The sequence below is a fragment of the Equus caballus genome, chromosome 19 (genome assembly GCF_041296265.1).
Source record: "Equus caballus isolate H_3958 breed thoroughbred chromosome 19, TB-T2T, whole genome shotgun sequence".
NCBI classification, from domain to species: Eukaryota; Metazoa; Chordata; class Mammalia; order Perissodactyla; family Equidae; genus Equus; species Equus caballus.
In genome coordinates this window covers 31566024-31588352 of record NC_091702.1, presented here as the reverse complement: position 1 = coordinate 31588352, position 22329 = coordinate 31566024, and the positions used below count along the sequence as shown (strand labels likewise).

The 22329-nt window shown below is 36.0% G+C and overlaps 1 protein-coding gene across 8 annotated transcripts in view; it reads left to right on the top strand.

Moving 5' to 3' along the window:
- The window catches only part of DCUN1D1 (defective in cullin neddylation 1 domain containing 1), a 37647-nt gene extending 21652 nt beyond the window's left edge, over window positions 1-15995 (top strand). For all 8 annotated transcript variants that reach the window (XM_023623370.2, XM_014732769.3, XM_070243317.1 and 5 more), the window contains exons 5-7: window positions 10295-10377; window positions 10618-10714; window positions 12269-15995. In XM_023623370.2, the coding sequence (XP_023479138.1) occupies window positions 10295-10377; window positions 10618-10714; window positions 12269-12348 (260 nt within the window). In that variant the 3' untranslated portion in view covers window positions 12349-15995. The remainder of the gene's footprint in view (window positions 1-10294; window positions 10378-10617; window positions 10715-12268) is intronic.
- Window positions 15996-22329: the final 6334 nt, after the last annotated feature.

The following is a 22329-nucleotide window of genomic DNA, read 5'->3' as shown; positions in this document are numbered from 1 at the left end:
AAGAGTGATAAACATGACTGAACTGATTAAAGATTTACAAAATATCTGTGAAGCAAAATTCTAAATAATGAAGCCTCCTTTCCAACTGATCCTTCAATTTAGGTTGGATTTTATTCTTACAGGAAAATTCCTCCTGTTGCAGGCAAAATAAGCTCAGATGCCTAGGGTTAGTTTCTCTCTCTTCTATCTGTGGCCACCAGTTAACTGGGCTATTTTTTCTAGTTTCCTCTTTCCTTCCCACAAATAAAAACCAATTAAAGTCTTTGAATTTACATATTTACACTAAAAGAATTTTTGTTGTGTTTAGAAATGTGGCACAATATTTTGATAAGATTAAAACAAAATGTTGTGAATGTCAGACATTGGTTAAAGGGGCTGAACTGTTTTCTTAGTTATATCCCCTACCCCTTACTGGAGCACAAAATAAATAATTTCTTGGATGATTATGTAGTTTTGATACTGAATCTTACTTTTTGTTGCATGTGGAGAAAGTAAAGCAAAATTAAATTTTTTTTTTTTTTTAAAGATTTTATTTTTTCCTTTTTCTCCCCAAAGCCCCCGGTACATAGTTGTATATTCTTCGTTGTGGGTTCTTCTAGTTGTGGTATGTGGGACGCTGCCTCAGCGTGGTTTGATGAGCAGTGCCATGTCCGCGCCCAGGATTCGAACCAACAAAACACTGGGCCGCCTGCAGCGGAGCGCGCGAACTTAACCACTCGGCCACGGGGCCAGCCCCCAAAGCAAAATTAAATTTTTATAGCTATTGGATATATTAATATGATAAATTGGGATTTTACTTTACAGGAAAAATTGAGAAAAATACTATGCAGAAGATTTAGATGTAAAAGTTATGTTTATTCTGTTGTCTAATAGGTGATAAATTTTATTCAATTTTATTCCATTTTATTTTATTGTCTAATAGACAATAAATTTTATGTGTATTTAATCACATTCTAAAAATTGTTTTAAAAAAAACCATAGAATGTACAACATGGCATAAACCCCTAGTGTAAAATATGGGCTTGAGTTAATAATAATACATGCATATTAGTTCATCAGTGGTAAGAAATATACCACACTAAAGTGAGATGTTAAAAATAGTGGAAATGGGGAGGTGTGGGGAGTGAGGTTTATGAGAACTCTCTGTACTTTCTGTTCAATGAACGTAAGGCTGAAAAAAGTCTTTCTTTTGTTTGTCATTAGCTTGGAGTATCATCTTCCATCCCTCTGAGCCTGTGTTTGTCTTTAAAGCTGAGATGTATTTCCTGGAGGTATCATATTGTTGGGTCTTGTTTTTTAATCCATCCAGCCACTGTGTCTTTTGATTGGAGAATTCCATCCATTTTCATTTAGAGTGATTATTGATATATGAGGGCTTGATGCTGCCATTTTATCACTTCTTTTCCAGTTGTTCTGTATTTCCCTTGTTTCTCATTCGGTGTATTTCAGACTTTTAATTCAGTTTGTTTTCTCAGTTTTCTCTGTATTTATTGTTTGTGTTCCAATTTTTTATTTAGTGGTTACTGTGAGGTTTGTATAAAAGGTCTTGTAGATGAGATAGTCCATTTTCTGATAGCCTCTTGTTTCCTTAGTCTAAGCAGGTTCCATCCCTTTCGTCATCCCCTTCTAGGTTATTGTTGTCACAACTTAGTCCATTTTGTGTTGTGAGTTTGTTGTTAAAACGCAGTGACTGTATTTGTTTTTGATATTTTCTTTCCCTTTATCTTTAATGTTATAATTGTTTGCTAACCTGTTCTGATGGAGAGCTGCAATTTTCTGATTTTGTCTGCCTTTTTATTTCCTTACTCAAAGCTTTGTAAATGCTTTCCCCCCCCCCCCCCCCCAGGTATGAGGGCCTTCTTGATCATTTCTTGTAGGAGGATTCTTCTGGCGATGAACTCCCTTAGCTTTTGTTTGTCTGGGAAAATTTTTATTTCTCCATCATAGCTGAAGGATATTTTCGCTGGATGGAGTATTCTTGGCTGAAAGTTTTTGTCTTACAGAATTTTGAATATACCATTCCACTCTCTCCTAGCCTGTAAGGTTTCTGCTGAGAAATCCATTGAAAGTCTGATAGGGGTTCCTTTGTAGGTTATTTTCTTCTGCCTTGCTGCCCTTAATATTTTTTATTTGTCATTGACTTTTACCAGATTTTCTAATGTATGCCATGGAGAAGGCATTTTTACGTTGAAGTACTTAGGAGTTCTGTTAGCTGCTTTTACTTGTATTTCCAGCTCCTTCCCCAGGTTTGGGAAGTTCTCAGCTGTTATTTCTTTGAACAACCTCTCTGCTGCTTTCTCCCTCTCTGCTCTCTCTGGAATACCTATAATCCGTATGTTGCATTTCCTAATTGAGTTGGATATTTCTTGGAGAATTTCTTCATTTCTTTTTAGTCTTAGTTCTCTCTCCTCCTCCATCTGAATCATTTCTACGTTGCTATCTTCTAAATTGCTAATTCTGTCCTCCATCACATCAGCTCTGTTATTCCAGGGACTTCAGGTTTTCTTTATCTCATTCATTGTGTTTTTCATATCCAACATTTCTGATTGGTTTTTCTTTATAGCTTCATCTCCTTTGTGAAGAATTTCCTCTGTTCATTAATTTTATTCCTGATTTCATTGAACTCTCTGTCTGAATTGTCTTGTAACTCATTGAGTTTTTTTATGATAGCTATTTTGAATTCTCTGTCATTTAGATTGTAAATTTTTGTGCCTTCAGGATTGATTTCTGGGTTCTTGTCATTTTCCTTCTGGTCTGGAGTATTAATGTACCTCCTCATACTATTTGATGTAGTGGATTTGTGCCTTTGCCTAGTGGAAGCATGTGGTTGCAGATTCCACCTACCCCCACTGGGGGTGGGGCAGGAACTGTGTATTCTAAGCCTATCACAATCCCTGGCGTCTGTGCCTGACCTTTGGTAGCTCTGCTGACAGAGCCCATCTCCGTTTGCCCACTTACCACTGCTGCTTTACACATTGTGTGCACTGGTGCTCTGGCGGGGATCCCTTGCTCTGGCCAACTGGCTGAACTGGTGTGCCAGGCAGGGGGAGGGGTGCTTTCTTTCACATGTGATCCCAGGGGTGCCCTTGCTATCTGCCCTCCTAGGCTGTTTGGCTTCATGAATATGCCCCCACCATTGCTTTGCCTCCTCCATATGGAGCTTTCCCATGAGCTGTGAGGGGACTTGGAGAGTGGATGTGTTTCTGCCGTGGAGGACTGCCCCCTCTCCCCTCTCCTCTCAGGGCCACGCATAGTCCTATGTCCTAGGTCACTACAGTTGGGGGAGGGAGAGGATGTCCCCTTACCTCCTTTCACTGCCTCCTGGAGGGTCCAGCACCTCCACCTTCAGAAGTGGGGCTGCCTGGGTCTCTCGGAAGTCTGTTGTGTTGTGTGAATGTCTTCTCTTGGTTTATGAATGTCCTTTTCATTGGATCTTAAGGGGGAGAGTCTAAGGGGAGAGCTCACTCTGCCGTGATGCTCCTAAAAAAGTCTTAATTTAAAAAAAAGAAAAACGTAATAAAAGACAAACCATAGTTTCTTTTTGTTTTGCATTCGTGTTGGGTGTCAAGAAATGTAGTGATGCTTAGTTGAAGAACTTAATTAAAAAGAAAACAGTTTTCTTGACAGCCTTTCTAAGGGTTCACAGAGCTCTTAAATTACAATATTTGGCAAAGAGGAATTAGAAGATCATAGAAGAGAAGGTGAGGCCCAGAACAAATTGGCAAAGAGCAACAGTGACAGACAGGCCTGTGGTTTATTTATAAATAGCTGTGCTAGTTATGATGAGAACTGGTGTGTTCCATATTTTCTCATTTTCTAAAATCTTACTTCTTGTGACACTAGGATAGCATGCTTCCTTTGTCACCGTCTCCTTCAGTCACCTGCCATTTCTGATAGGCTTCTGAATCTTAAATTTGAAAGCAATTTCCTAAGTCCTCTGTTAAATCTAACCTATCCAAATGCTCATTTAGCTTTTACGTTTGAACAGAGATTGGCACACATTGTTTTAGGAAGTGGTTCATTCTCGTCACAGAATACTCTTACTTGTTATCACACGGTTCTTCCTTATTGAGCTAACATCTTTGTCTTTATGACTTGTACCATTGCCCCTATTTGTCCTCTGCTGCAGCACAGAGGAAGTCTAACCATGTAAAGATCTCCATCACTTACCCCTTCTTTTTCTCCAGGTCAGCATTCCAGTTATTTTAATTATTCTTCGTCTGAAGAGACCTTTGTTATTCCTGTTGCTCTCCCTCAGACCCATTTCCAGTCTCACTTTTTCTCAAAATAGAGCTCTTAAAGCTGAACATAGTACTCCAGAAGGAGACTGTTTAACATAAACCACCATGAGTCCATTATTTTTTGTGAGATTGTTTATTCTGTTAATTTGGTCTAAAATTCATTTGTTCTTTAGTAGCCCTGTCATTTTTAGGACCATCCTGAACCTTTATTAGACTAAAGTCTGTAAGTTATTTTCTTGTGAACTGTGCTTCAGCTAGAATCTTATACCTGTGCTGTTGACTTAAAAAATTTTAGTGGCTGGCCTGGTGGCGTAGTGGTTAAGTGTGCATATTCTACTTTGGCAGCCTGGGGGGCGGTTCACAGGTTTGGATCCCAGGTGCAGACCTAGCACAGCTTGTCAAGCCACGCTGTGGTGGTGTCCCACATACAAAATAGAGGAAGATTGGCACGGATGTTAGCTCAGTGACTGTTTTTCTCAATAGAGGAATATTGAGGGGCTGGCCCTGTGGCTGAGTGGTTAAGTTTGCGTGCTTGGCTTTGGTGGCCCAGGATTTCTCCAGTTTGGATCCTGGACATGGACCTAGCACTGCTCATCAACATACTGAGATGGTATCCCACATGCCACAACTGAAATATACAACCATTATGGGAGGCTTTGGGGAGAAGAAGGAAAAATCAAAAAAATCAAAAAAAATCAAATCTTAAAAAAAAGAGGAAGATTGGCAACAGATGTTAGCTCAGTGCTAATCTTCCTCACACACACACAAAAACTTTAAGATTATTTGTTAACTATTTACTTTAATATTTAGAAGTAATCTTGTAGAGTGTTTTTAAAGCATATTTTCATCTGTATAATCCCATTTGGTTTTTGTAACAACCCTTTGAACTAAGTGAAAACCTATTGTCCTCTTTGTCATAAAGATGAGGAAACTCATGGCCAGAGAGACTGACTTATTAAGGTCACATCACTTTAGAGTTGGTAGAAGTTGCGATTGAGAAGGACTCAATCCCAGATCTTCTGACACCACGTTCTCTATTCTTTTTATTTTATTATGTTGTGCTAAATGTAGGTGTTTCTAAGTAAATTAAGATGTTGTGAATAGGATTTTAATCACCATTCTGTCTTCCTTAGAGAGTTGGGAATACTTTGTTTCCCTGAGGGACAGTGTTTGGATCCAGTCTCAGTTCATTTCCATGTTCATCCGGTGCTCGGTTGATCATCTTTTATGAAATCCCACATTGCCCATATTGATTCTCTTTGAAAGAATGACACTGGGATTACCTGTCTCTGCATTTTAAATTTCGCTCTAAGGGCTTAAGGATTCATTCTGCAAGTATTTCAGTTTTACGCATTATCGTTATTAGAATTTGTCTGTCTTTTTTTCTCCATGTTTTCCCTCCATTTATTCTAACTGCTGTTGTTGCTTCTTGTTATCTTAATATTAAATTTGCTCTTTTTTACAGTACTGCTTCAGAATCTATAGTAATAATTTTTTAAATTATTAAAATTAAATAATAGTAAGGACGCATATATTATTTACCAGGTGCTGTTCTAAATGTTTTATGTGTATTAACTCATTTAATACTCACAACAATCCTATGAGAGTAGGTAGTTATCTTTATTTTAAAGTAAGTTACAGAGAGGTGAACTCCATTGTCCAAAGTCACTTAACTAGTGCTAGAGTTGGGATTTAAGAGGCTAAACTACTGTGTTAAACCACTTGTCTCTAGCTAGGCTGTTCTTTGTGTCACTCAGACATTTCTGACAAAGGGCACTTTTTCCTCTGCTTGTGGTAATTGACATTATATCCCTCTACAACTTAATCTTATGTGTTTCAGCTCATGATTATAACTTATTAATCTTTTTGAGTATTATTTTTTCATTCAAAAACATTTATTGACTACTTTGAGAGCCTGGAGTCAGGAGCATCTTAAGTCTGCCTGGCTGAGTTTACAAAGTCTTCACAAAGATGATAATTTTTGAGCTTTGAAGAACAAACATGTTTTCAAGGCTGAAAGAAAAAGAAGCCGTCTCTCATGTGGAGAGATTAGCAAGTTCAGTGGCTCAGAGGTGAGAGACATAGCACCTTTGAGGAATTGCAAGTAAGCTCATTGGACTAGAAGTGTAGATTTTATCTGAAGGTGATAGGAAATCGTTGTAGATTATTTTTTAATTTTTTTAATATACTTTATTTTTTGAGCTGTTTTAGGTTTACAGCAAAATTGAGCAGAAGGTACAGACGTTTCCCATATACCCCCTGGTCCCACACATGCACAGCTTCCCCCATTATTAACATCTTTCACCAGAGTGGTACCTTTGTTACTGTTGTGCTGCCATTGACACATCATCATCACCCTAAGTTCAAGTTTACATTAAGGTTCACTCTTGATGTACATTCTCTGGGTTTGGACAACTGTATAATGACATGCATCTACCATTATAGCATCATACACAGAAGTTTCACTGCCCTAAAAATCCTCTATGCTCAGCCTGTTCATTGTTTTCTCCCTCCTAACCCCTGACCACCACTGATCTTTTTACTGTCTGCATAGTTTTGCCTTTTCCAGAATATCATATATTTGTCATCATCCACTATGTAGCCTTTTCAGACTGGCTTCTTTCACTTAGTAATATTAATATGCATTTGTTTTTCTTCATGTCTTTTCATGGCTTCATAGTTGACGTCATATTAGCACTGAATAATATTCCTTCTGGATGGACCACAGTTTATATATTCTTTCACTTACTGAAGGATACCTTGGTTGCTTCCAAGTTTTGGCAATTATGAATAAAGCTGCTATAAATGTCCATGTGCAGGTTTTTGTGTGGACATAAGTTTTCAGTTCATTTGGGTAAATACCAAGGAGTGTGATTGCTGGATCGTATAGTACAAGTACGTTTAGTTTTGAAAGAAACTGCCAAACTGTCTTCCAAAGTGGCTGTACCATTTTGCACTCTCACCAGCAAAGAATGAGAGTTCCTGTTGCTCCACATCCTCATCAGCATTTGGTGTTGTCAGTGTTTTGGATTTTGGCCATTCCAAAAGGTGTGTAGCGGTATCTCATTGAAGAATTTTAACATGGAAGTAGCATCGAATTTATATGCCTGAAAGGTCCAAAAGAAACCAGAGAGGTCCTTTAAAAGGAAGAGGAAGAGAAATTGGTTATGAAGCTGTCCCAATTATTTAGCTAGACATGAAGAGAACCCTAGCATAGGCCCTGCCAGTGGGGATGGAGAAGAGAGAGAGATATAAAAGGTACTTCGAAGCCAAAATGAGAGAGCTTCGATTGGAAGTGTGTGATGAGAAAGAAAGGAATTTCCCCAGCGATTGTCAACACCTTTAGGGGACACTTGTAAACGTTTGGGGGTGTTTTTTGGTTGTCATAATGACTGAGGGTTTCTACTGGCCTTAGCGGGGTGCTAAATGTCCTACATTGCATAGGATGGTTCCTCACAATGAGAAATTGTGTTTCACTGCAAAGCACTGCAGGGTGATGACATTCATTGATAGAGACAGAGTAGCAGGTTTGTAGAGGTAAGATAATGAGTTTAGTTTGAGCCCTGTTGGATTTGAGTGGTTTGTGGGTACCCAGTTGAAGATGTCCTTAGGCAGTTAGATGCATGAGTCTAGAATATAGATATAAATTTCAGATTTAGGAGTTGTTAGAGATGGTTGAGTGTATAATGTGAAAAAGGTAAAGGTTTGAAAAATCTGAGGAAAGTAGAAGTGGTTATTGCTAACATACTGTTTTATAGAACACCAACATTTAATGAATGGAGGAAGAGGAGCCAGTAAAAGAAAAGAAGGCCAAAGAGGATAGATGAAAATCAATAGAGTGCTGTCATTAAAGCTGAAAGGAGCGACAGTTCCGTCCAGGAGGTGTGCTCAAGTCTGTCAAAGATGGCAGAGAGCCAAGTAAATTAAGGACATAAAAGTGTTTATTTGGCGAACAGAAGGGTCTGGTGACCCACCAGAGGTTACTTTCAGTGGGGTGAGTGATGAAATTATAGGATTAAACTGTGTGGGAGGTGAGGAAACAGGGCAATGGATGTTGATTACAGAAAGTTCTCCTTTTACAATCTGAGCTTTCAAACATCATCCATGTACATTCCTCCTCTGTCAGTCTTGCTCTAGTGTATCAGCTGACAAATGGACATTTATATGTATCTCATAGTTTGCAGTTATTTGAATATTTCATTGTTTCTCATCCTTAATTTGTAAAAATTAGTTGAAACGGAAGAAAATGCTAACACTAGTAATAAGCTTAGTTCCCATAAGTATAGTGCATTTGAAGTATAGAAGGAAATCATTAAGCATGCTAATAACAGCAAATCTTATACTGTACATGCTCCTAACAGCAATTTTAGTGCACTTAAGCTAGACAATTTATGTGTAGTTGGTAAAGAAAAGAACAAGGAAGGAATATTGGGTATAGAGCTTTAAAGATTAAAAAAGGAACTGCGATTAGGAATTGGTGTTCTATTTCTAGTTCCCTTAAAACATGGGGATCTGAATTCGACCTTCAGACATGTTTTCAGGAGCACATTATGTATAAAAGTAAAAGACTCCAAGCACTGTTTTAAGACTATCTGTGAAGGCAAAGAGAAAGAGGGTAGCTAGTAAGGGGATGAGGAATCCAAGAAAGATTTTTTAAGGATAGGTAATAACCTGAGCATGTTTCTTTGTGGAAGGGGAAAGCCAGAAGACAAGGTGAAGTTGAAGACGTAGGGAGAGAGGAAAACCAATCATTAAATAGACAAGATTCCTTGGAGAGTCAGGATGGTTTTTGATCCATGATAGTGATGTCAGGGGCTTCTCTTCAGATAGGAGAAGAAAGAGGCACATTTTCCAATGAATTTGAAGGAAGGCATAATGATGGATTTGAAAGTAAGTACATTTGCGCATGGAACCGTAGGAAGTTTGTTCTCTCAGCAGTTTCTGAATGCCTAGTAGTTTGGGGATATGTAGTCCTTGTCCTTGAAGAAGTTAAAGTCCAGTGAAGATGGGCAATTTTTTAGCCTTATGGCCTATATATTTTTCTTTGAGATAGGATGTGAGCCTTTTTGGAGTCTTTCCTAGTCTCTCATGATTTCTCAGATTATCAAGTGTGGTTTGGAGATCATATCTAAAAGACTTTTAAATTACTAGGGATGTAATTTTTCCTGACCTGGAAATGTAAATTCACTTATAAAAGTTTGATGCTTTCTTAACTATTTTAATTCTTTGAAAGAAATCATAGTTCTTTCTCTCTGTTATGTGACAGGTGTAGTTCTTTGTCATGTGCCAATATTACTTCTTTACCCTTCTCTGCTCCAAACCCAATTAAATAGCCATTTATATCATCTTCATCAAAATTTTAAAAAAACAAGTGTTTATTATTAATTTTAATTTTTAATTCAGTAGTCTTAATGGTCTCCTTGAGGTCAAGATCAGTCAGCCAGCAGCTTGGAGTGTAAAATGGGTTAGGATTGTGGGTAGTAATCCTTTGCATCACAACCTATAGGTGTACATCAGTGGTTCTCAACTGGGGGCAGTTTTGCCCCCTAGGGACCTTTGGCAATGTCTGGAGACATTTTTGGTTGTCCTCACTCGGGGTAGAATGAAGCTATTACTGGCATTTATGGGTAGAGGCCAGGGATGCTGTTAATGCTACAATGCATAGGACATCCCCTCACAACAAAAAATTATCTGGCCCAAAATGTCACAGTTGCTGAGGTCAAGAAACACAGATGTACATTAACTAAAATTTGAATACTTATGAGCTAGTCAAGCATGTTTATCTACATTACCTAATTTAAAACTTCCAGAAGCCCTCTCTGAGGTAAGTGGTATCCTTGCCCTGAAGGGACCATTCCTTGGTGATGGAGGCAGGATACAAACCTTGGTCTTATCTCTATAGGAAAATTTTAATACATAAGTATTCAGGACACAAGCTGTTTTTTGGTTGTTGTTGTTGTTTTTTAAGACTATCTTCGGTCTAACCTGGGGTTTTTTTGCAGGGACAAATATTCATGGCATTTGAAATACATAATTTATTTTTAATCTTACAGATCTAGAAATGGCCATTGCCTACTGGAATTTAGTGCTTAATGGAAGATTTAAATTCTTAGACTTATGGAATAAATTTTTGTTGGTAAGTTCTTGTTTTCTGCAGTTCCATGTTTTCTCTAAAATTTTGGTTTATTTGAAGGTAAATTAACATTTTAAAGCACGACTAACTCATCTCAGAGCATGTAATGGACACAGAATGAGGAATTTGATTACCAGAATTTCATTACACAAGTTGTTTTGCATTTTTCCTTTCAATATCTGGACTGTTTTTTTGAAACTCTTTAGTGATTTGGATGTTTTTTGTTTGTTTGTTTTTATATAGGAACATCATAAACGATCAATACCAAAAGATACTTGGAATCTTCTTTTAGACTTCAGTACGATGATTGCAGATGACATGTCTAATTATGATGAAGAAGGTAATGAACATTTTTGCCCTGCTTTTTCCTTTTCCCTGCCTTCTTCTTTTATCACACACTCTTGAACTTCTTGTTTACGTCGGTTTTTCTTGGAGTTGAGTTTCCCTCTTCAGTGCTTTTATTTTTGCTTTTCTGAATGTATAAAATACCTTCATCCTCTTTACCAATCTAATCTGTTTTTTTAATACCAACTCAGTATTCATGTCTTCCAGAGAGGTATGAGTAATTTTTATCCATGTTTTATATTTTCAGTTTACTTTAGGGATCTATTCTCTTCTTATGTACTTTTATACTTGTATGTATTTTTTTCATTCCCTGTTTGTCTTGTCTGAACGTGGTTGTATACTCGTTTGGTGACTTTTTCTAATTTGAAATGTACTTCAGCTGCTCCTGTAGTACGATTGGCATTCAATAAATATTCACAGATTGAATGCTTTTCTGCTGTATTTTCGTAAATGTATAGAGATGGTGCTACCACACACTAGCAGGACATGTGCTTTTGTTTTTCTAGAAGTGGGAGTGATTTACATTGATTTCTTCACACCTAGTCCCCCTTGAGAATTAGCAGGATGCATTTTTGAGGTTGTTGAATAGACAGAACTGTTCTTTAAAAGAATCTCCAGTGAAGGGCCGGCCCTGTGGTGTAGTGGTTAGGTTCACATGCTCCACTTTGGTGGTCAGGGATTTGTGGGTTCGGATCCCAACTGTGGACCTGCACACCGCTCATCAAGCCACCTGTGGTGGTGTCCCAAATACAAAATAGAGGAAGATTGCCACACATGTTAGCTCAATGACAATCTTCCTCACCAGATAAATAAATAAATCTCCAGTGACTTTGGCCTCCTTAAAAGTATCCTGAAACCATTTACTCTAACCAGCGATGACGTTATTTTCTTCTCTTTGTTTTCATTGTCATTTATAGTCTTCACTAAAAAGTGAGAAGTGTCTAACGCTGTATTTGACTGATAATTGTGCTTTCTGTTAGGCGTTACACAAAACTGGAGAACTTCCTGATTTGGAGGTTGGCATGTGGATGTATAGAAGCCTGCATCTATGCAATTTCAAATCTTTTACTCATTTATTATCATGAAATAGGAAAGATTTCCTTTGTAAGGTTGCCAGAAAACGCCTGAAAACGTGTTTCCTCCTAGCTACTATGCTGTCAGCACTGGCAGCATGCCGTTTTATCATGGCCGTTCCTTAGTTTGCCAGTTTTAACCAGATTACTTCAGTGGCCTTCAGAAAACCATAGTATTATTGAGTGGTTACCGGAAAAGTTATTTTTATCCTTCACGGAACGATCAAGTGTTAGAATAATAGAGTAGAGAGAATACAAGGAATATTTTGAGCAGAACCTCTATAAATAGGTAGAATTTTGGAAGTCCTATCAGTGGGACTATTTATGATGGTGTACTTGAACCGTTATGGGGAAGGTATTTTAAAAAAGAAAGAATTCTATTAAAATGTAAGCCTTATTTCTGTTTCTTTCCTTCCTTTCTCTCATATATATATATATATATGTATCTATATATATATATGTTTTTTTTTTTCCAGGAGCATGGCCTGTTCTTATTGATGACTTTGTGGAATTTGCACGCCCTCAAATTGCTGGGACAAAAAGTACAACAGTGTAGCACTAAAGGAACCTTCTAGAATGTACATAGTCTGTACAATATTAATACAACGGAAAATTGCACAGTCAATTTCTGCTGGCTGGACTGAACTGAAGATCAATCCTCACAATTCAGACTGAGGGTTGAGACAAAACTTTAAGGATACATCTTGGACCATATCGTATTTCATTCTTCTAATGGTGGTTTGGGCTTGTCTTCTAGTCTGGGCCGCTCTAAACATTTATGATTCCAACATTGTGGATTTCATCTTATATCTGTGGACCATCCTAGTTTACTCTCCCATAAGTCTTAGAAGCTTTATGGTGATTATTTTGAGGTTTCCATTCTTGCATAAAGCACAATGCTGTCTTCATCAGAAAACAGTTTGGCATAAGAATTAAACATATGAACATCACAAACAATTTATAAAAACTTCTTAAATATATGCTTTGGGCTAGTTGCAAAGACTATGCTGATAGCACTTCCAATGAGAGTGATATATTTAAGTGTACCAGATCTGGAATGGTGTTTTGGTTTGGGGGGATTTTTTTTCTGGCAAATCACATGTATTGTTAACGTGAGTAGAGTATCTGATGAAAAATTTGTCAAAATAACCAACGTGAAAAACTTTTAGGATAACTTGGTGTGCCTACCTGAAAAATTTATTGTGTTTCAGACCCTCGATTTCAAAAGGTTCCACAGAACTAGTCTGCACTTATCTTACCCATGTTTATATATATAGTTGTCCTACAGGGAGCTTTTATTTAGAAAATGTCTGCATAATGTTAGATTCTACTTGTGTCTACATTGTGCACTACATAATTGGATTTCATTATGATTTTGAAATGCTTATATGCCTGTCGAATAAGTTAAACTATTTAATTTGTTTTGAATGTTTTAGATTGCTACACAATACAATATTCTAAATTTAGGCATGAGGGTTTATTTTTTGTTTTTTTTGGGTTTTTTGTGAGCGCACTATGGAACACAAATGAAATTCTCTTAATTTATAAGAAGATAGTAGGAATTAAATTTTGAAAATGGTCATGATGAGCCATGAAGTTCAATCCTTATAATATAGGTACTGCTCTTTCAGACAAATAGTCCATTTTTGATGACTTCTTATTTTGTTGAAATTGCTTTAACTGCTAATCACTGTGGTTGCCAAATACTTACTTCAGGAGCAGAGATTTTCCAGCAAGCATGCACTCGATGCAAAATACCAATCTGGCTTCTATTTTTGTAAATTATTTAGTCTCTTTACTGTTTTTGTTTCACTTAAATTAGCTCAATTTTCACATCAAAGCAGAAGTCTGTCTTGTATGTATTTTTGTCATTACAAGACCTGTGAACTGCTTTCATGCTGAAAATGCTCATTTCTCTGTTCACTTCCTGATATGTGAAGAAGGGTCTATTGCTTTCTTAAACATTTCTGTAAGGCAGGTTAAAACATGTAAAACTTCAAATATTGGATGCCTATGATCTTTAGCAGGAATCGATTTTGCTTGGTGTATTCAGGCACTCTCTAAGGTCTAATGTTGAAATTATCAAAGGAATATACTTCAGATTAGCAGTACATTTTATGTAGATGTGGGAATGATTTTAAGAAACATTGTCATATTAAAACCACTTTTTATTACATGATTTTGAAATTGAGTAGAAAGCTTTCCCCATAGATATTATATCAATATTCCAATCATAATTTTAATTCAAGAATATAATTCTACCAAAGGAGAATTTTGAAAACTTCTATTTAGGTTATTGGAATTGGTTATTTAAAGAAAAAAAAGAAAGAAGAAGACTCGTCCTGCTGCTTTCAGTATTTCCTGATTTCATATTTGTAAATATAAAGAACTACAATTATGAAAAATTTAAAAAGATATATCTATGTACTATGTTGTTTCCTGTCTTGAAGATTTTGAGTTATGATATTGTCTTCAGATTGATTAATTCGAGTATGCTGTGTTTTGAAATGAGATCCCATTAGCTTTTTTTTCAATATAAATTGTTTTTCATAAAAGTCTGATATTGGTTCATGGCCTAGTGCCTTGGGTTTTACAGACTTTTTCTTTTAAATGCAAGACGTTTTCAACAAAATAGTGTTTGTCATCAGTTTGGTACTAAACATTTATAATTACTGTGTAATTATAAACAAAAAATACATAAAGCTTTGAATATAATTATGTAGCATAAAAGTTAAGGTTCACTCTATGATGGCATCTTAGAATTAATACTCTTACTAGGGCTGAGAAGAGAAGACTGATTTAATGTGGTGTGATTATTCTGGGGATAAATGTCTGCTTCCAGGGAATATTTTGTACTAAAAAATGCTTACACATATGGCCATGTGTGAGTGTGTGTGAGTGTGTGTCTGTGAAAGAGAGTTATTGGCAGAGAGAGGTTGAGAGAGACACACTCACACACAACACGCAACTTGAATCGCTTTAACTCATTAGTGTTTCAGTCTTTCTGGTAAACTCCCCATGCTGATTTTCCTTTGCCAAATGTCAAAACAGGTACACATTTTAAAATGTAATGCTTTTTAAATAGTAAAGTGTATAAAATTAGAAGTGCCCACATGAAAAATACTTGAGATGAAGAGTATCTTTAGTGACTATCATCTGCATATCTCTGTAAGTTCAATTGTGTTCTTACAATCCCTGTCACATTACCAACCGAGGCAATAAAAGCTTCAGTGAAATTGCCATGACTAAATCTTTTCACACATTATTTCAGTGTAATATTTTTAAAGACTAAAATATACCTGAAAATTTTTCCAGGATGAATAATTAATCACAGAAAGAGCATTATAATGGCAAGTTTTGGGGAGAAAAGACATGCCAAGTCTTGTTTACTACATTTAAAATGTTTACAACTATACTGGGCTGCTCTCTTAATTAACAGTACTGTAGTTGTGTAATATGACATTGTAAGTGTGTGTTCTTCATTAGGCTTTTAATTTAAAAGTTTTAATGAGAGAAAGTAAACTTAATAAAATAACATGGGAAGTCTTTTATATAATATCCTTCTGGGGGAATTCTTATTTAAGCAAGGTATATTATTTTTTTTCCTCAGATTTAAGTGAATGAAGTGTTCATCTAATTTTTATTTGATGATAATCAAGAAGTTTGAGTAGTTGTAGCTAGCTTAACGTGCACTTTGCTTGGATTTTTTAAAACATGTTGCTATTAAGACTACGTATTGTAAAACTTCTGTAACCTTTATGGATGAATGACGGAAGAAAAGTTAAACCTAATGAAAGAATTTTGGAATAAAAAAAGAAGGTGGTGCTGGGGAAATTTATTATAGTTCACAAATTATGCCTTTGTAAACCTGAATCAACTTTTAGCAAGAATTAATTTATGTAGTTCTAAATGTTAAATTGTGTATATTTAATAGAAAATACTTATTTGGCACCTCAGCAGTTTTCTTCAAATGTTACTTTATACTTTTAACAATATAATTTATATTGGCTACATAGATGTTTTGATAAGATTTTATCAAATTTGATAATGTAATGATAAAATGTTTTTTAAATGTGAACTATTTACCATATATCTTAGTAACTGAGGACACAATACCTGAATTGTGATTTCAACCTAATGTGATAATTAGGGTTCAAATTATGGCTCATCATTTAATTGATTATAAACGAGTATATTTCTGAACTCTTGCCTCCATTTTTACAATCATATAGCAGTAATTTCTATTTTTATTTTATAGAAATGTGGTGAAGTTATACGTTATGATACCTTTACCTTTGAGTTCTGCGGGAAAAGGGTTTATATTTTGTAGTTAAGGTAAATTTGAAAATTCTAATAGTACAAATCCCCTTTTCCAAATTTATCCATACTATTTGTTGCCATTTTGGTTGAGGATTTGCTTGATTTGTGCCTGATTTTGGAGGCAAATAATGCTGTTTTTTAAACTCAGTACAGTTACATAAATGGTTTTCACCAGAGCATTCTTGCCATCTTATTTTCTTTACTGCCTGTTGGGTAATTGGCATTTTCTATTGACCAACTCATTTATTTACAATTTTGCTCAGGCTCAGTATTTTGTGTTAATGGGGCTTTTGACTTCTCTTTGGTTGATCTTTTTTTAATCTGTCAAGAAAATAATGATAAAAGGTGCACAGCCTTTGTAGTAGATGGAATTCCTAAAAAGTAATATTTTTCTTTATGGTGTTTTAAAGACAAATTATTTTGGAAATCATTTTATAATTAGCCAAGTTTAAAATTGAGATTCTAAAGGTGGGTTTTTAATTTAGGTATATCCAATTTTTTCTTAGGAGTATTGCTTAAGTATTTTCAGTTTAATTTTTTTCTTGTATTTGTGCTGTGCAGAAATCAGTGTAGCCTGTGACTTAGAGCATTGGTTTTCAAACCGTCCTTTGAGGCCGCCGTATCTCCTGACATTGGGCCCTAGCAGGCAGGTTGGGTCTCCTTCCACTTATCTGTAGCTTTCTACTGTATCTCTTGTAGGTTAGTGGCATTTCATATGAGATTTGATTTGGGGGAAAATGTTTGGTTAAAAAAATTTTTGTTTTTTGATGGCTGGCTTAGAGGGAATAGTACCTCTTTGGCAGATTTTTCAGTAGAATGGAAAGAGAGAGAGTCAGACTGAAATTAAAGCAGGCCTAATCATGGAAGACAGCACTGCTTCGAAAAGAAGAATCCAGCAAATAAATTTACAGCAAAGGAAGAATTTTGAATCAAAATAGTGAAAACACGGCTTAATTTGAAGCAATGAAAAGTTTGAAACTTATCAGAAGAGGCAGCGTGTGAGTGACTTAGTGACCAAAGAAAAGAAGACAAAAATGGATAATGTTCATTTTTTATTGGGAATGTATATATCTATTTAGATGCATGTTCAGTATAAATATTAAAACTTTATTTCAAGTTATAAAATATTCTAAGAAAACTTTGTATCTAATAGAAAACTTGGGCAATACCAAATGAGACTTTTACACAAAGGAATATTGTAGGTCTTAAATTTAGGGGAAAACAAAATGGCTAAGAGAAAATATAATGTAAGCTATAGACAATGAATTTTGTCACATAGTTAGCATGACACATAGCATATTTGATCAGTAAGTTTTAGAGAAGTACTTGGAATCATCTAAAAATAGCATGTTTAGTTTTCAAGCAAATGCTAATAATATTCTTAATCCTGATAGTATATTGGAATTAATTGCTTTGAAATTATATGAAGTGAATAGGCTGTCAGCCAGAGCTTTAAAATAGTCATTGCTAAGACTTTGTTGTAATGATGCTTAAAAAAAATAGCTTTATTGAGGTATAATTTACACACCATAAAATTCACCCATTGTAAATGTACAATTCAATAGTTTCAGTAAATTTATAGAGTTGTGGAAATATGATCACAATCTAGTTTTGGCACATTTCCATCAGCCTATAAAAGTTTCCCTAATGCTCCTTTGCAGTTAGTTCTTGCTCCTACCTCCAGCCCTAGGAGCCGCACTGATCTGTTTCTGTAAGTTTTCCCTGTCTTGAAATTACACGTGAATAGAGTCATACAATTTCAAGTCTTCTATATCTGGCTTCCTTCACTTAGCATAATGTGTTTGAGGTTCGTCCACGTTGTAGCATATACCTGTAGTTAGTTCGTTTAGTTGCTATATAGTATTCCGGTGTGGGTATACTGCATTCTGTCTATCCTTTCACCATAATGGATATTTGGGTTCACATTTTTGGTTATTATGAATAATGATGCCATAAACATTCACGTTTTCATTCCTGGGAGTGTAAATTTGGGTTGGTTGGAAAATTTATGTTTAACTTCCAAAAAACTGCCAAACTGTTTTCCGAAGTGGCTCTACCATTTAAAAATATTTCTACCACAATGCATAAGGGTTGCAGTTTCTCCACATCCTCGAGAATACTTGCTGCTGTTGTTATTATAGTCATTCTGGTGGGTATGTATTTTAAGTGTGCAAGTTATGCCTGAGTATCCTAACTCGTGTGTCTATTGGATATGCAGTTTGGGTGAGTATAAGGTGGCCTGAGGGGTTGCTGTAAGATTACTTACTGTAGATATGTATTTACTTGAAGGTAGTATTTTCTGTAGCCACTCAAGGGAGTGATTATATCCTTCCAGTCGGAGTTGCAGTCCCTGAGTGACCTCTGGTGAGGAGACGGACCGCTCGGGTGAAGAGTGGTGCTGATGGCTGGTGCTTTGTCCTGTTGTGTGCACCACGGTTGATGTAGCAGCCCAGTTAGCCTGTGACTGATGGTAACATTTAAAATGTTGCACAAATAACTTCAGAAATTTGCCACAGTCTCACTACGTTTCCCAGAGCTTTTTTGCTTTGAGAGAACTTTGGGAATTCATTTCTTAAATTTGTGAACGTTTAGTTGGTATCGTTTAGTTGTTGCCATCTCCCTGTGCTCTTATACATAGTGGACATAGGAGTAGTGCTTTTAAATTTCTTTTTGCTTTTTTATTTTTAATGGAAAATTTCAGACATATACAAAAGTAGAATAGTGTAATGAACTTACTGCAACATGATCAATTCATGGCCAATCTTGATTTGTCTATATGCCACCCATCTTCCCAACTCTGATATGTTTTGAAGCTAGTTTCAGATAGTAAACAATTTCATTTGTAAATATTTCAGTATGTTTGTCTAAAACATAAAGACTCTTAAATATAACCATAATACTATTACCACACTTAAATGTTAACAATTTCTTAGTAATTATTCAGTCAGTATTTTAAATTGTCTCCTAATTTTTTTTTTTCCAGTTCAAGTCAGGCCCATACATTGCATATATCTCTGTAAATCTCTTTTAACCTCTGGGTCACCATACCGTGACTCCTTGGCTTGGAATTCAAACAATTCATTTGAAAAAGCAGTGGTTGCTTTACATTTTTAAATGTCCGCAATTAGAGTGACATTTGATTACTTAAAAATTCTAACTTGAAAATATTTTGAAAGATAATAAAATGTGGTATAAAAAGCTATAATTATGTAAACAGACATTCCCTTATTTTAAAAATATAATGGGACTTGTATCTAGAATATATAAAGAAACCTTACAATAAAAAGACAACTCAGTTTACAAGTGAACAAAGGATGTGAATAGACATTTCTCCAAAAAAGATATGCAAATGGCCAATAAGCACGTGAAAAGATGCTCAGCATCATTAGTCATTAGGGAAATGCAAATCAAAACCACTACGTGATATCACTTGTCACTCACTAGGATTGCTTTAATGAGAAAGATAGACAATAACAAGTGTTGACAAAGTGGGAATGTAAGGTGGTGCAGCTGCTTTGGAACACAGTTTGGCTATTCCTCAAAAAACATGAGCTAGCATATGACCAGAAATTACATTCCTAAGAATATAAGAGAATTGAAAATATGTATTCACACTCCAGCCCCTGGTAACCACTATTCTAATTTGTGTGTCTATGAATTTGACTGTTTTAGATACTTTATGTAAGTGGAAGCACACAATATTTGTCATTTTGTGATTGGCTTATTTCACTTGGCATGATGTCCTCAAGCTTCATCCATGTTGTAGCATGTGACAGGAATTCCTTCCTTTTTAAGGCTGAATAATATCCCATTGTGTGTACATACGGTATTTTGTTTATCCATATATCTGTTGGTGGACATTTGGCTGTTGTGAATAGTGCTGCTATCAACATAAGTGTGCAAATATCTCTCTGAGACTCTGCTTTCACTTCTTTTGGGTACATAGCCATAAGTGGGATTCCTGGATCATGTGGTGGTTCTATTTTTAATTTTTTAGGGAACATCCGTACTGTTTTCCATAGCAGTTACTCCATTTTACAATCCTACTAACAGTGTACAAGGGTTCCAATTTCTCCACATCCTCACCAACATTTATATTCTGGGTTTTGTTTGTTTGTTTGTTTGTTTCTGAATAACTGGCCATCTTAATGGGTATCAAGTAATAGCTCGTGGTTTTGATTTGTGTTTCTCTGATGATTAGTGATACTGAGCATCCTTTCATATGCTTGTTGGCCATTTACACATCTTTGGAAGAAACATCTATTCAAGTCTTTTGCTCATTTTGAATCAAGTTATTTATTTTTTTGTTGTTGTAGGAGGTTCGTTTGATATTCTAGATATTAACCGTCTGGTCTAACATATCCTTAAGTCCAATCTTTCCTTATTGATTTTCTGTCTGGATGATTTATCCATTAATGAAAGTGGGTATTGAAGTCCCCTACTATTATTGTACTGCTGTCTGTTTTTCCCTTTAGGTCTGTTAATATTTACTTTGTATAAAAACAGGTTTTTTTTGGTGTGTGGAATCTTTAGGGTTTTCTACATAAAAGATTATTGTCATCTGCAAACATAATTTTACTTCTTCCTTTCCAATTTAGATGCCTTTTATTTCTTTTTATTGCCTAATTGCTCTGGTTAGGACTTCCAGTACCATGTTGAACAGAAGTCACAGGAGTGGGCATCCTTTTCTTGTTGCTAATCTTAGAAGAAAAGCTTTGCATCTTTCACCATTGAATATAATGTTAGCTGTGGGCTTCTCATATATGGTCTGTATTATGTTGAGGTAGTTTCTCTCTATTTTTAGTCTAATTTTTTTTATTAAGATTATGATAGTTTACAACCTTGTGAAATTTCAGTTGTACATTATTTTTAGTCATGTTGTGGGTACGCCACTTCACCCTTTGTGCCCTCCCACCATCCCCCCCCCCCCCCGTTTCCCCTGGTAACCACCCATCAGTTCTCCTTGTGTATATGTTAACTTGCACCTATGAGTGGAGTCATACAGAGTTCGTCTTTCTCTGTCTGGCTTATTTCGCTTAACATAATACCCTTAAGGTCCATCCATGTTGTTGCGAATGGGACGATTTTGTCCTTTTTTATGGCTGAGTAGTATTCCATTGTGTATATATACCATATCTTCTTTATCCAATCATCAGTTGCTGGGCACTTAGGTTGGTTCCACATCTTCGCTACTGTAAATAATGCTGCGATGAACATAGGGGTGCATGGGACTCTTGGAATTGCTGATTTCAGGTTCTTAGGACAGATACCCAGTAGTGGGATGGCTGGGTCATAAGGTATTTCTATTTTTAACTTTTTGAGAAATATCCATACTGTTTTCCATAGTGGCTGCACCAGTTTGCATTCCCACCAACAGTGTATGAGGGTTCCTTTTTCTCCACAACCTCTCCAACATTTGTCACTCTTGATTTTGGATATTTTTGCCAATCTAACGGGTGTAAGGTGATATCTTAGTGTAGTTTTGATTTGCATTTCCCTGATGATTAGTGATGATGAGCATCTTTTCATGTGTCTATTGGCCATCCTTATATCTTCTTTGGAGAAATGTCTGTTCATGTCCCCTGCCCATTTTTTGATCGGGTTGTTTGATTTAAATTTTTTTTAATGAGGAAAGGGTATTGAGTCTTGTCAAATGCTCTTCTGCATTAATTAGGATGATCATGTTGTTCATGATCATTCTGTTAATGTGGCATCTTAGAATGATTGATTTTCACGTGTTGAACCATCTTTGCATTCCAGGAATAACTCCCACTTGGTCATGGTGTATAATTTCTTAATGTGCTGTTGAATTTGGTTTGCTAGTATTTTGTTGAGGATTTTTGCATAAATATTCATCAGAGATATTGGTCTATAGTTTTCTTGTATCGTTTCTTTGTTTGGCTTAGGTATCAGGGTAATGCTGGCCTCACAGAATGAGTTTGGAAGCATTCCCTTTCCTTCAGTTTTTTGGAAGAGGTTGAGGAGGATTGGTGTTAATTCTTTCAATGTGTGGTAGAATTCTCCCGTGAAGCCCTCTGGTCCTGGGCTTTTCTTTGCTGGGAGGTTTTTGATTGCAGATTAATTTCCTTACTAGTTATTGGTCTGTTCAGTTTTTCTTTTCTATTTTCTATTTTCATTATTCAGTTTTAGTAGGTTGTGTGCCCTTTTTTGGGGGGTGGAGGGTGTGGAAGATTGGCCCTGAGCTAGCATCTGTTGC